Raw genomic sequence first — 13,298 nt, 5'->3', positions numbered from 1 at the left:
AATGTTTTCGCACTTTCACTTCTTGTTTTGGAGCCTTGAAGATTTCAGTTTAGTGAACCTTGAGACTATGTAAACTTAAAATTGTTTATTATTTTTAACTTATGAGTGTTTTCTTTATTTGTTCACTTATTAGTACTGAAAAGAAGACAAAATTTGTTTAAATTTCATTTTTACTTATTATTATTATTTGCATATGAAAAAAACTAGTCAAACTAGATTGGCCTGACCCTAAAAAGAATGGATAGGTGTTTTTAGGTTTTGCAACTCAGTACGACCCATTGTTAACTTGAACGGAATCTTACCTAAACCCGCCAATGCCGAACTCAAATCCAAGAAACTTGACCCGTTTGTGAAAGCTAGTTTGCTACATATAACATTCATTTTACCTATGCTCCATTGAATTGGCTTGGGACTTATAGGCTGTTTTCTCCAACACTGTCTCAACTTTTATTATATTACTAATAACAAAAATAATCATACCACCTGTTTCCCAACTAATGAATAAGTCTTGCTCTTCTTTCAGTTGAAATAATTTTGGTTTACTTAACTAAAAAAAATTTTTATTCATTTTTTAGATCTAATCTCCTTTTCCAGAATGATTTGGATCCTCTAATGTGACAGGTTCCTTAACAGAGCCTTGCAAGACAGGGTATGTACTGTCAATGATGTTGAAGAAGCAAAGGCAGTTCTTAGGCTTGTTCCAATTTGGGCTACGAGCTTAGGTTATGCTATTGTGTTTGCACAAACCTCAACTTTCTTTACCAAGCAAGGGGCTACTCTTGATAGAACAATTTTTCCTGGCTTTGAGATACCAGCTGCTTCACTACAATTCTTTGGCGTCCTGGCCATGGTCTTTTTCATTCCTGTATATGACTGCATTTTTGTTCCTATAGCAAGAGCTATTACCACTAAACCCTTTGGAATCACAATGCTACAGAGAATTGGAACTGGGATGCTTTTATCTATCATTTGCATGGTAGTTGCAGCTCTAACTGAAATAAAAAGGCTCAAAACTGCTAAAGAATATGGGTTGGTTGATATGCTAGATGTAACTATTCCAATGAGTGTGTGGTGGCTTCTTCCTCAATATGTCTTGTCAGGAATTGCTGATGTTTTCACCATGGTCGGGCTACAAGAATTCTTCTATGATCAAGTCCCAATTGAATTAAGAAGTGTGGGTCTCGCCCTCTATCTCAGTATTTTTGGGGTTGGGAATTTTTTAAGCAGCTTTCTTATCTCCTTCATTGAGGAGGCAACTGGTGGGGATGGCAAAGATAGTTGGTTTGCTGATAATCTTAATCGGGCACATCTTGACTATTTTTATTGGCTACTTGCTGGACTTGGTGCAGTTGCATTTGCTGCCTACTTGTATTTTGCAAAATCTTATATTTATAATAATAGGAAAAGTACAATTTGAATTCAGTCACTTTGCTGTTAGTAAATTTTTGTACTCCTTGTCATTCTTTGGTGTGTTCAACCTAGGGTTCAAATGTTTCATGCTAAGCAAAAACATTTGACCTAATGACATCATATCCCGAAATTCTAGTTTTCTAACATAGAATTTCTAGAAGCCAGCACTTTTTTATTTTTTATTTTTTTTATTATATAGGTAAATGGATAGTAGAGGAGGGGGAGGTGGGGTTTGAGCACCTTTTAAAAGCCAACACTTAAAGCTCAACTACATGGATGTTATGTGTTTGGGTGGGGTGTCACTTGGACGCTTATATCTCTGTGTTTGGATGAGGGGAGAATAGAGGGGGGTAGGGGGTAGGTTCTAAACCCTCCTTTGAAAGAATTTGAAGTTGAGGAGTTATAGTTTACAGAAAAGAAGGGACGGAAAAACTGAATCCCAAGAACTTGGTGTTGGGACATCAAATTAGGGCTTTAAGGTAAAAAAAAAAAAAAAAGACCACACAACTCAAGAAACCCAATTGAATCAATCTAATCCAAAAGGTCACAGGATATTTTGACCACCCAGGTGATCAAATGTGGGTATGAGAGGCTTAATATTAATGGGAACAATGAACCCAACCTAATGGAATATGTTTGTATGTATATATACATGGTATGTCTTATGCATTATTTGCCACATGGTAACCTTATATGTAGATTTTTTTTTCTTTCCTAAACCCATCACAACCTCACGACTTTCTTATTTATCTTTTTACCCATTGGTGGAAAACGTTAGGAGTGCATGAGGTCTTACCATGTGGGACTCTAAACTTACAGTTAGCTTAAAAAATTGGTTGGCATTTAAAAAGCCTAAGCCCAATTAATGAATTATAACCCAACCACTCTGTTACAGCTCTTTCACTTCTTTGCACTCATCTTAAAAACTGAAACGTTCAACAAAACCAATCACGTTCTCTCTCTCTCTCTCTCTCTCTCTCTCTCTCTCTCTCTCTCTCTCTCTCTCTCTGTTTCTTTTAGGGTTTGTTTGGTTAAGAGGATGAAAAAGTAGGAGGATAGAAAATGAAGAGATGATGGAAAGTGGAAAGATAGAAAAGATTTTAGGTTCCTTCATTTGTTTTTGGTTGGGAGGGTGGAAAAATGGATGGATGGAAATTTTTTTTATTTAGTTGAAATAAAATTTGTAAATTTACCATCATGTCCCTATTAAATAAAACAAAAAGTAACACATTATACTTTAAAGAAAATTGTGTATAGATAGACACTTTATTAAAAAAAAAAAAAAAGCATAAGAAATAAACCTAAAACTGTTTTCTTTAAAAAAAAAAAAGAGCAAAAACAAAAACAAAAACCAACCAAAATTAATGAGAAAATAAACATATGAGCACCTAAAAAAAAAAAAAAAAGAAAAAGAAAAAAAAGAAAGAAAGCTACATGTCCAGCAAAAATCAAAGAAAAAAAATAACCAACATGTTAGTTAGTAACAAAGAAAGAAAAAAATCAAAGGAAAAAAAAAAAAAAAAAGAAAGAAAAGGAAGCTAACACATTAGTTATAGGGGTGTCCAAACCTGACCCAGACCCTCCAGATCGACAAACCCGCTTGATCTCCACCTGATTTCAGCCCGAATTGACACTCCCATTGGTCGGTGACGGGTTTCCGCACCCAAGACCCGATGCCGGCAAGTCAAGTGGCGGGTTTTCTTCTCCAAAATCCGAGCCACCTGACCCGACCGATGTTATATACAAATCCGGCCAACTTTGGCGAGATCAAGCTCAGATTCAAGGAGATCCAGCGAGATCTCGACCATATTTTTTAAGATCCAGCGAGATTGGAGGAGATCCAAGCTGATTTTGGCGATTTTCGGTGCAGATCTTGACCATATTTGTAGATTCCGATAAATTTTTTGAAGATTCTGGTGACGTTTGCAGGATCTGGCAACTTTCTTCACCAACTAAATTGACCCAAACACCACAAAACCCAAAACTGACTCGACCGATTGATGCAGGCAGTCAGTTTCGAGTCCCTCCGCCTTCCACCTAACACCGGTAGGTCGAGTCCGGGTTGGGTTCAAAACCAACTTGGCCCGACCGGTGGACAGCCCTAATTAGTTACTAACAGAAAAAAAAAAAAGAGAAAGCCAACACATAATATAGAAAGAAAAGATCAAAGGAAAAAAAAGAAAAAAGAAGCCAACACGTTAGAGATTGGAGGTGAATTCCAACATGAAGGGTATTTTTGAAAGCTCATTTCATGAGCTTCCTCCTCCTAGTTTTCTTCCAATTTTGGAGAGAAAACTTTTTAGTGGGCTTGGATAAAAAAAACCTAGGCCCCACCATTTATTTTTTTTTCCCACCCAACCAAACACACTCCAAAAAAGTTTCTCTCCTTATTTTCTTTCCAAAATTTTCCATCTATCCTATTTCACCTCTAAACAAACACACCTTTAGTTCATTTTTTATTTATTTTAGGTATTGAGTTTCTGGTTTGCAATGTTTATAGGAACAGAAACTCGAAAAATCAAAGTTTCAACTTTACCTGCTGCGATACAAAATACTAAACCGAAGGAACAACCACTGAAGATTATCAAAACCTTCTTCTATATCTAAGAGGTACAAAATATATACTAGCCCTGTTTGTTCATTTTGTTGTTGTTGTTGTTGTTGTTGTTGTTGTTGTTTGGTAATGGGTTTTTGCTAATTGAAGTGGTTTGTTTGTGTTGCTTTGATATATTTATTGGATCAAACTGCCAATGGAGGTGAAACTTTTGTAGTGGATTTGAATAGCAAAGAGCCCAGAAGTAGGTATATATTTTATTTTGAATCCATAATGTTTGATAAAATGCTTGAAAGAAAATTGATTAATTATATTCTAATTTATTTTCATTTGTTCTTTATTTTGTTTGGGATTAGAAACAATTAAATTTGGGAAAAGTTGACTGAAAGCACTTACAATTACATATACATTGCTTGCATTCGTTGGGTTTTCTTTATTGTTGCCTCATGCCAATGTTGGTTGTATGATGTATCAGCCTCTAATTGACACAGGTGAAACAAATTAACTTACTTATGGATAAGAAAGTGGTTATTTTTTTAAAGGTGAATAATTTGTTTTTAATCATTGAGGGTTATGGGTAATTTGAAAGCGAATTTTTAAAACAATCACCACAATCTGCACATATTATATATGTCTTGCTTAATGAAGACTTTACCATGTAGATGGAAGCAAATTATCTTAAGTCTGTGAAATGAGATGTGCTTAGGCTTAATACTTATGTTCAAGTTTCTTTAGAAGCCTCTTAAGTGTCACCCCATAATATCCAATAATATTTATTTTAAGCACAAATAACTTCCTAGATGGAAATATTTAAGAGTTATGTCCTTCAACCTAAGAATACATGTGACAAATGCAAAGTGTGTGCATTAATGCTAATTACGACAAAACCTAATAGCGATATGGATATGATTATTTTATTTTTACTTTGAAGAAGAAGACAATATATTGCAATGATTGTTATATTTAGTTTCACTAATGATTGTTAGTAATGATTTCTTTTGGCTTGGTATTGCTTTACAAGTGCAATCTCTGTAGGACAGTTCACTAATGATTGTTATTAATGATTTCTTTTGGTTTGGTATTGCTTTACAAGTGCAATCTGTGTAGGACAATCAAGCTTCTTTGTTTGACTTGCTCTTCCTTTACGTTTAAAAAGGTACTACTGATGCTGTAATACAATATGCCTCTTTATGCAGCTTAGGTAGTATGCAAGGTTTGTTGCAAAAGGATTATATATTAGTTCATAAAGCAAGCAAAAGTGCTTTTGGCTTTCAGTCAATTCCTCTTGTATCTACAGCAATTCAATATCTTAGATTTTGGCTTTAAAAACTAGGCTTTTCCAAGTGGCACATCGAATTGAAAGACTCTCTACATTCTTTCAGCCAGTAAGACTCTCCTATTAATTGCCACATTAGTTTACTCTCTTCAACTTGTCTTTTAGCATGCCTGAACTGTTACACAATCTCTTCTAACCTCTTGACATTTGCTATTTTTGTCTCCACTCTTTCCCATACAATTGATCATTTTGCTATGAACTCATTTGGCCTAAACTACAGGGTATGACTTGGTTGAAGCTAAGAACTATTGCTGCTACTTTATGCCAAGGTTTTAAGTATGAGCACTCATGTGGATGATCCTGCATCACTTACACAATTCACATCTAGTTTGAGCAAAATAATTTGATAGTTACAATGGGGTAGAAGGGATTTGAACCCTAAATGGCTTTGTTGGAAAGAATAAGAGGGGCCAGTTAAGCTACAAGGCTATTACCTAGTTTGTGCAAAATAATGGACAAAATGACTGTTTTGATTAAAAGATATGCCAACAAACTCCAATAACAAACTAACATAAGAGATTGAGTGATGCTGCCTACAAATATGCAGTGGAACTCGAACAACATTTAACTTCATCAAGGCTCCAACATGAAAGAAAAGGTAAATCGCACAGTCAATGAATTAAAGGTTTGTTGGGCTGTTACTGAGTTGCCAATTTGGGATTGACTACTATAGGTTTCTAAAGGTGCAAGGAGGGAGGAGAGGTTTGAAATTAAACTGGAGCATAAATTGGCAGCTTTCTATGAATAGTAGCTTGAGTTTAGTGGAAATATCTTTGATGAAACTATTGGAGTTATTAAAACCAAATGTTTCGGCTAAGAAGATTGAACAGGACCGCAGGAAAAATCCTACAATTTCATATTTGGTATAGTGTATACAATTTATACACACTATTCTGTTTTGCCGAATTTCTGTCAATGACTGTCATGATTCCTATACAACAACAACAAAGCTTTAGTGTATACAATAATCAAAGAACATAACAGAACATTCACAGAAATGCAACGACAACAGATCATTCAGAGAGGCACAATAATCTCATACATGTAGGAAGATTTTTAGCGAAACCTAATCTAGCCCATTCAGACACATTGGGTGAAAAAATTAGGGGAAAAGTAAATAAAAAATCTGCAACCCACGAACTGCTAGAACTGCCCATGGTTTTCTAAACCGAGCAGTTAGACCGTGGTTCCCTTCGGTTTCAAACTTTCTTTCCATGCCAATTTTTTAGGTTATAAGAACAAGTTGGACTGAGTAGTCCAGCCTGGGTTTTAAAACCAAGATTAATCGTCCTTGGACTGAATGACATTTCTTCCCATTGTAAGTGATGGTTGCATGGTGAGGTCACACGTTCAATCCTATGTGTGTGCATGAGTTCAGTTGTTATTGCAAGTCAGGAGCAGATAATCTAAATGTGCTATTGCAAGTAAAATCCATTTAATCCATTTTCCCCAATAGTAAATCCGCCCAGCATGTAAAATAAAAATTCCCAATTTACATGGTCATGCATCTTCAAAAGCAAAATGAAGGCAAGTGTGAAGGACCTTGTTTAATATATAATATTAATTGAAAGAAAAAGCTCTAAGAAAGGACAGAAACCCCAGTGCATATTAAATAGAAGAGTAACATGTGGATATATTTAAAAAGAGCTAGCTCCAAAAATTCAGAAGCAATACCTATCAAAAAAATTTCAGAAGCAATAAAAAATCCAGTAAATCGGTAAAGGGCATTTACAAGCATCCATCTATGTACACAAACTTCATATAAAAAGAAACCTCAACATCAAAGTAGATAATTCGTGCTCTTTAAAAGTCCAAGCATTTCCTCCCTAAAAATGCAGCTCAGACATAAAGGTTCCAATGTGGGCTAATAAAATTTGTACTATCTGTTATATATTTGGGCCTTTAGGCTTGCTTTATTGCTCACTGGCATAGCACTAAGATATAGAAAACTCACAAAATACAAGCATATTTTCAGGTTTACTGATTTTTTTTTTTTTTCCCCGATAAGTAGTATGCTGCAAGCTTATTGATAAAAGGATGAAAAAGTAAGCAGAGAGCAACTGGTAAACAAAGCGGCTTAGAAGTTTCCACTTCCATGATCAAGACAAATCATCTTAGTTGATATGTTATAGTCTTCGCAGATGAAACGCCCAATTTCATCATTGACTACAAACTAAAATTCTGAGTTTACAAAGAACTTGTGACTTATATCTTCTGTGACTAAATCACATAAATCACATACTATGCATCTCATGGACTATATGATAATGTTCGAATATTCATGTTACTATTATTTTAGATTATAATAAAATAATTTTATTAAACAGAACATTAAGTCATACATAATGTCATAAATAATAACATACATAGTATCATATAATAGGATTTAAGGGCACTAATCCTAACACCTGAAAGGATAATGGACCTGATCATAAAATGTAGGTTGCTTTGATATATCAAGAGTGGGGTCTAAAGTAACGATCAAAACTCAGTATGTTAGGCAACCACATTTAGTGTTGATGGAACATATATTCTCAAGATGGAATTCATAGTCTCTTAACGGAGATACAAAATATTCCCTTGAGATAAGTTTAATGGGTTTGGTTATTTAGAGTGTTAGGCCTAACCACTTTAGTAAGGAGTTGCTAAAGTATATATTTATGAAATTGGATATCATAAATATATGATGAATAACTTAAAGGATTAAACTGGGTATTCAAGGAATTAAGATGTAGTAATCTTTAAATTGACAGTCTATATTCATGACTTTGTATTACTATGAATATTTTATGAAGGGGTTACATGTATAATAAAGTCTTGGGATATAATTTATAAATAAGGCGTAGAGTGCAACTATATTTATATAGTGGTATTAAATATAGTTAATGGTAACTTTGGACTTGTCAAGACTTGACAGAAAAGCCTAAGACCCATTGGAGCTAGTGTCTTATTGGTCCCTTTTGGTCCCACTCCAGGCCACACACTTAAGCCGAATTGGAAAGGCCCAAAAGGCTAGGCCAATTAGATAATCAGTTAGATACAAAGGGAGAAACATACAAAATTTTTACTGAGATATAACACTCTTGTGAAATGGTGTATGTGTAAGTGTAAGCCATTCTTTCTAATTCTCCCTTGGAAACTGATTGAGAGACCACACTTCTTGGGCGTTAGTGGAATTGAAGTGAAGATTAAAAGTGTTCCCAAGTGCTTCTGATCTTTATTTTTTGAAATTCACCACACCAAGGTACACTCTCTTGTTGTTAAATTCTGAAACTTACATAGTGTATGTTATCAATTGCAAATGAAGTAGATTTGTTAATTTTCCACTACGTATGTTTTGTATGTGATACAAACATGTATTTTTCCAATAGGCGTGAGCGTCATAACGTAGCACAGTGCCATTCGGCACTCTAAAAGTGCCATTCGGCACTCCGAAAGTGCTGAATAGCACTCCTTACGTGCCAAGTGGCACGCAGCCTCTCCATCGTACACACATGCAATCCCATGCAATTTCGCATTCTCGAACTTTCTTTTTAGATTGTTTGACACTTAAAAAGATTTTGCTTTAGTCAAACTGGGATACTCTGACATGTCTAACTCACTTGTTTTCAAAAATCATCACTTGCATCATTGTTTTAAAAAATTGATCAAATCAAGTTTATTAAGACTCATGAATTTATGTTCCAAACTAGGGGCATTCGACTATACCTCATGCAATTTTCAAAAAAATATCATCATCATTTATTTTCAAAAAAAAAAAAAAAAAGATTATCATCTTCTTTTCAAAAAATTCATCACCAAGATTTCCAAAATTCATGCATTCTTTTTTAAATAAGGGCATTCGTCAATGGCTCATTTATCTTAAAAAAAAAGGGGGTGCCATCATCATTTTTCTATATACAAAATTTTCTTCACTAAGATTTTCAAAAATCATGCATTCATTTCAAACTAGGGGAATTCGGCTCTGCCTTATTCAAGCAAGTGCAGATTCCAACAGAACTAATCAAGATAAGTTTAAATTATTACTAGAAGACCTTATCAGGTGAATTCTAAACTTATGTTAGTTAAAGTTTCTACATGATCCAAGGTGATGCCAAGGACAAAGTGCTAAACATGCAAATTATTTCGAGATTGTCTAAGGAACACTTCCTTTTGTTTTGCAAGAAAATAAAAATACAAGTCATACATCACTGGGACTTCGAGTCCGCCCGCGTGAGGACCTCCTTAACCCACCTTTAGAGGAGCCACCTTCAGTATTTCCTTCTTCACTCGAGAAAAAGCGAGGATCGTATTGACGATTTTCGAGTTCAAGGCTCTTGATCCTTTCCTCCAAAGTTTTTCTGGTAGCATGAGCATCCTCCATTCTATATGCCTAGAAAGTCAATAGAATCAGGTGTTAATTCCACCATCAAGCACAGCTCAAGCAAGAGATACTTAGAAAGCGACATGGCATACCCAACTCGAATCATTGAGCACATATTGGGAGGATTGAGTGCGAGCCAACGATTGCAACCCTCCTATCATCCACATGCTTTCCTCCACAAGATCTACATCAACCTGAAACACAAATCTACCAGATCATGAACCATTTAATAAGCCAAGAAGAAATAAGGACAAGGAACTAAAAATTCAAGAACACACCGGATCGGGCCAAGGAACATTCGGCGCGTGCTCTGGCCTATTCAAGGGCATGGAACTATACGTTTCATCAGGATTCATCACATCATATTGCCATGCCGGAAAATAAGGACAAGTTTCTGCAAAGGAACTAGAAGAACTACCAGCATGATGAGGAGAAGGAATTTCTTCCTCTCCTTCAGAAGGTGGAGGCTGAAAATCCAACATGAAAATTTTGTCACCAAGCAGAAATATGGAAAGAATTTGCAAAATGAAGATTTGGCGTTAGAAAGGAAAAGAAGTACTGTCCGGCCAACCAAGCAACCTTGCAGACGTGTTTCAATAAATTTAGAATAAGATCCTTGGGCATATAGTGGAATTGGAGTAAAGATTAAAAGTGTTCCCAAGTACTTCTGATCTTGTTTTTGAAATTATCCACACCATGGTACGCTCTCTTGTTCTTGAATTCTGAAATTTACATAGTGCATGTTATCAATTGTGAATGAAGTAGATCCGTTTATTTTCCGCTGCTTATGTTTTGTATGCGATACAAACATGTATTCTTCCAACAAGAACGCCTAGAGGTCACTGACAAATGATATTGGGGCAACCAATGGAGAAATCTAGGAAAAATGCCAGCAACTTCCTCCCAGGTTTCATCACCCACTCCAAAATACTCATACATCCAGACCTGAAAATTGCCACAACACCATTACCACAAAGCCAAAATAACTTTCCAAAGCTCACACATAACCAAAAAAAAAAAATCCCAAACCTCACCTGCCATACAAATGGAGCCCCACCTAAGCTTGAAAGACTCTACCTAGAGAGTTGGGTCATGAAATGCATCAGAGTAGCATAAGCCATGCCGCCCCAATCATAATTCCAAATTTGTCCAATTTTTCTAAAGCTTTCTAGGTAGCGCAGATTCGCAATACTGCCTAAATTCAGACACAAGAAAGTCCCAACAAAAAGAAGCATGAACATATGAGCACCTTTTGCCACAGTCTCACAATGAGGAATATTTTCACATAGCCAAGACAAAGGGATATTGTTACTCCTCATTCTAGAAGGCACTACACCTAGAAGTTTCTTGAGTTCGGTTGAAGTAAAGGAATCATTGACAAGAATTCTTTCACCACCCAACCTCAGACCAGTGATAACAGAGAAGTCATAAGGTGTCAACATTACCTCCCTAATACAAGGAAAGTGGAAGGTACATGTAGTGTCCCAGAAGCGTTCTGCCAAGGCGAGAAAGCTTCGAAGAAAGTGCCAAAGCCTGCTTCATTGATGATGTTTTTGATGCTAGGAGACAACGCTGCCCATGCACTTTTTAACATATGGAGACTGCCTTGACTCTTGAGGCTCTGTAACACACAAGTTCAGCTCATCAATTTCCATGACCAAACCGAATGCCCCACCGAAATTTCAACACAATCAAAATTCTTCACATATCTGTACACAACTACCAAATTTTTTTCATAGCCAAAAAAAAAAAATCCTACATTTTCAAAATAACAAAAACATTTCACAAACTCATACCCATGCACAAATAAATACCCACATGGCACAAAATCATAATCACAAAAATTTTCCAAGAACCACCATCACATGCCCAACAAATTTCTTTTTTCAAAATTTCATGCCCACAAAATTTTTTCATGTCCAAAAATCTTCCATACCCACAAATTTACCCATAAAATTTTGCCATGTCCATAAAACAAAGTTTACACATGCCAATAAACTTTCTTCATATCTATCATGAACACATTCACATAAGCCTACCACAAATTTTTCACAATGCCAATACTCCCAAAATTCAAACCAAAATTCATCCAACAACATCACAATATCTACCTACATTGTCAAAAATTCCATAAGCCACCAACATTGTTCAAATTGCACCATGATAAAAAAAATAATATTTCAAGAATGCTCCAAAGACAACATTTCCAACATAACCAATCACACAATGCCTCAAATTTCAAACAACCAAATGACAATATCTCACCATGAAACTTTCAATGAAACATGTAACAAAATTTTTCCAAGCATAAAAACCAAAGAAAAACTCACCTTGGTGTCTACATGACAATATGGAGCATGGGTCCTAGGGTCTTGAAGAAGTCCATCCTCCTCATGCCAATCAAATGTTGGATCATATTTCTTACCATGAAAAGTAAGAAGAGAAGGTCATTTGGAAGAAGAAGCCATCTCTATGCAAAGAAAAATGGATTTGGAAAATGGGTTTTCACCAAAATGGGAGTGTTGTGAAAATGTTCAAAACACAAGGATCTAAAGAAATGTTGATAGAGATGGATGAGGGAAGCTTGAGAAGCTTAGAAAAGCGTTTTTTGTGAGAAGAAATGGTGAGATGAGGAAGAAAAATCAAGGGGAATAAGAGTGTGAATAGTGACAATGGAGGAAGAGAGATGGAGGAGGATGAAACAAAAAAAGAAAAAAAGAAAAAAGAGAGACAAGGAAAGTGGGGGGCCAAATTTTGGCCCCCACACTTGAACTTAGCATATAAGTTGAGTCAACTTAGTCAAACTTAGTTGACTTAGTCAACCCCCCCCCCCCCCCCCCCAAAGTTTTTCAAGTTTCTCAAATATCTTTTAAACTCCAAATTTTCAAAATTTTCATCTCCAAATAATAAAAAAGAAAAAGAAAAAAGAAATCCACTTTCTCAATGCCAATTTTTAATTCAAACCTCTAGTTTTCAAAATTTCAAGAAAAAATTCAAACCCCAGATTTCATGATCAACATTTCAAGTCTTAATTTTCAATATTCCAAATCTCAAAATTTTAGATTTCAAATTCCAAATTTCAAATCAAAATCTCAAAGTTTCAAAGTCTCAAAATTTTAGATGTCAATTTCAAAACTTTCAACCTTCAAAAAATCAAATCTGTTCCAAAAATAAAATCTTTTTTCAATCAAAGATTTTCTTGATAAAGTAAAAATCAAAAAGGGGTATATGAAGATCACACATCTCAAAAAGCAAAGGGACAACAAAACACTCGTCAAGTTAAAGACTAATTCCAAATTTTGACTTTTGCAGGCAACAACTTGGTTTCAAGGATGAGAAGCCCTTGGAATTATCTCAGTTAAGATTAGAATCATTGGTCGCAAGAATCGACGTATCCAAGATCAATATTGTAGTCGTAGACATTATCTCAATCAAGATTAGAATCATTGGTCGTAGGAGCCTACGTATCTAAGATCAATATTGTGGTTGCAAACATTACCTCAGTCAAGATCAAATTCATTGGTCACAGGAACCTACGTATCCTAGATCAATATTGTGGTCGTAAACATTACCTCAGTCAAGATCAGAATCATTGGTCGCAGGAACCTACGTATCCAATATCAATATCATGGCCA

The 13,298-nt window shown here is 35.4% G+C and overlaps 1 protein-coding gene across 2 annotated transcripts in view; it reads left to right on the top strand.

The window, feature by feature from the left end:
• Positions 1 to 1,422, top strand: part of LOC142617190 (protein NRT1/ PTR FAMILY 5.10-like) — a 54,258-nt gene extending 52,836 nt beyond the window's left edge. For both annotated transcript variants that reach the window (XM_075789927.1, XM_075789926.1), the window contains one exon: positions 622 to 1,422. In XM_075789927.1, coding sequence (XP_075646042.1) covers positions 622 to 1,417 — 796 coding nt within the window. In that variant the 3' untranslated portion in view covers positions 1,418 to 1,422. The remainder of the gene's footprint in view (positions 1 to 621) is intronic.
• Positions 1,423 to 13,298: the final 11,876 nt, after the last annotated feature.

The sequence above is a fragment of the Castanea sativa genome, chromosome 11 (genome assembly GCF_040712315.1).
Source record: "Castanea sativa cultivar Marrone di Chiusa Pesio chromosome 11, ASM4071231v1".
Lineage (NCBI taxonomy): Eukaryota > Viridiplantae > Streptophyta > Magnoliopsida > Fagales > Fagaceae > Castanea > Castanea sativa.
The sequence above is the reverse complement of the archived record's forward strand: the minus strand, read 5'-3'. Positions and strand labels throughout refer to the sequence as shown.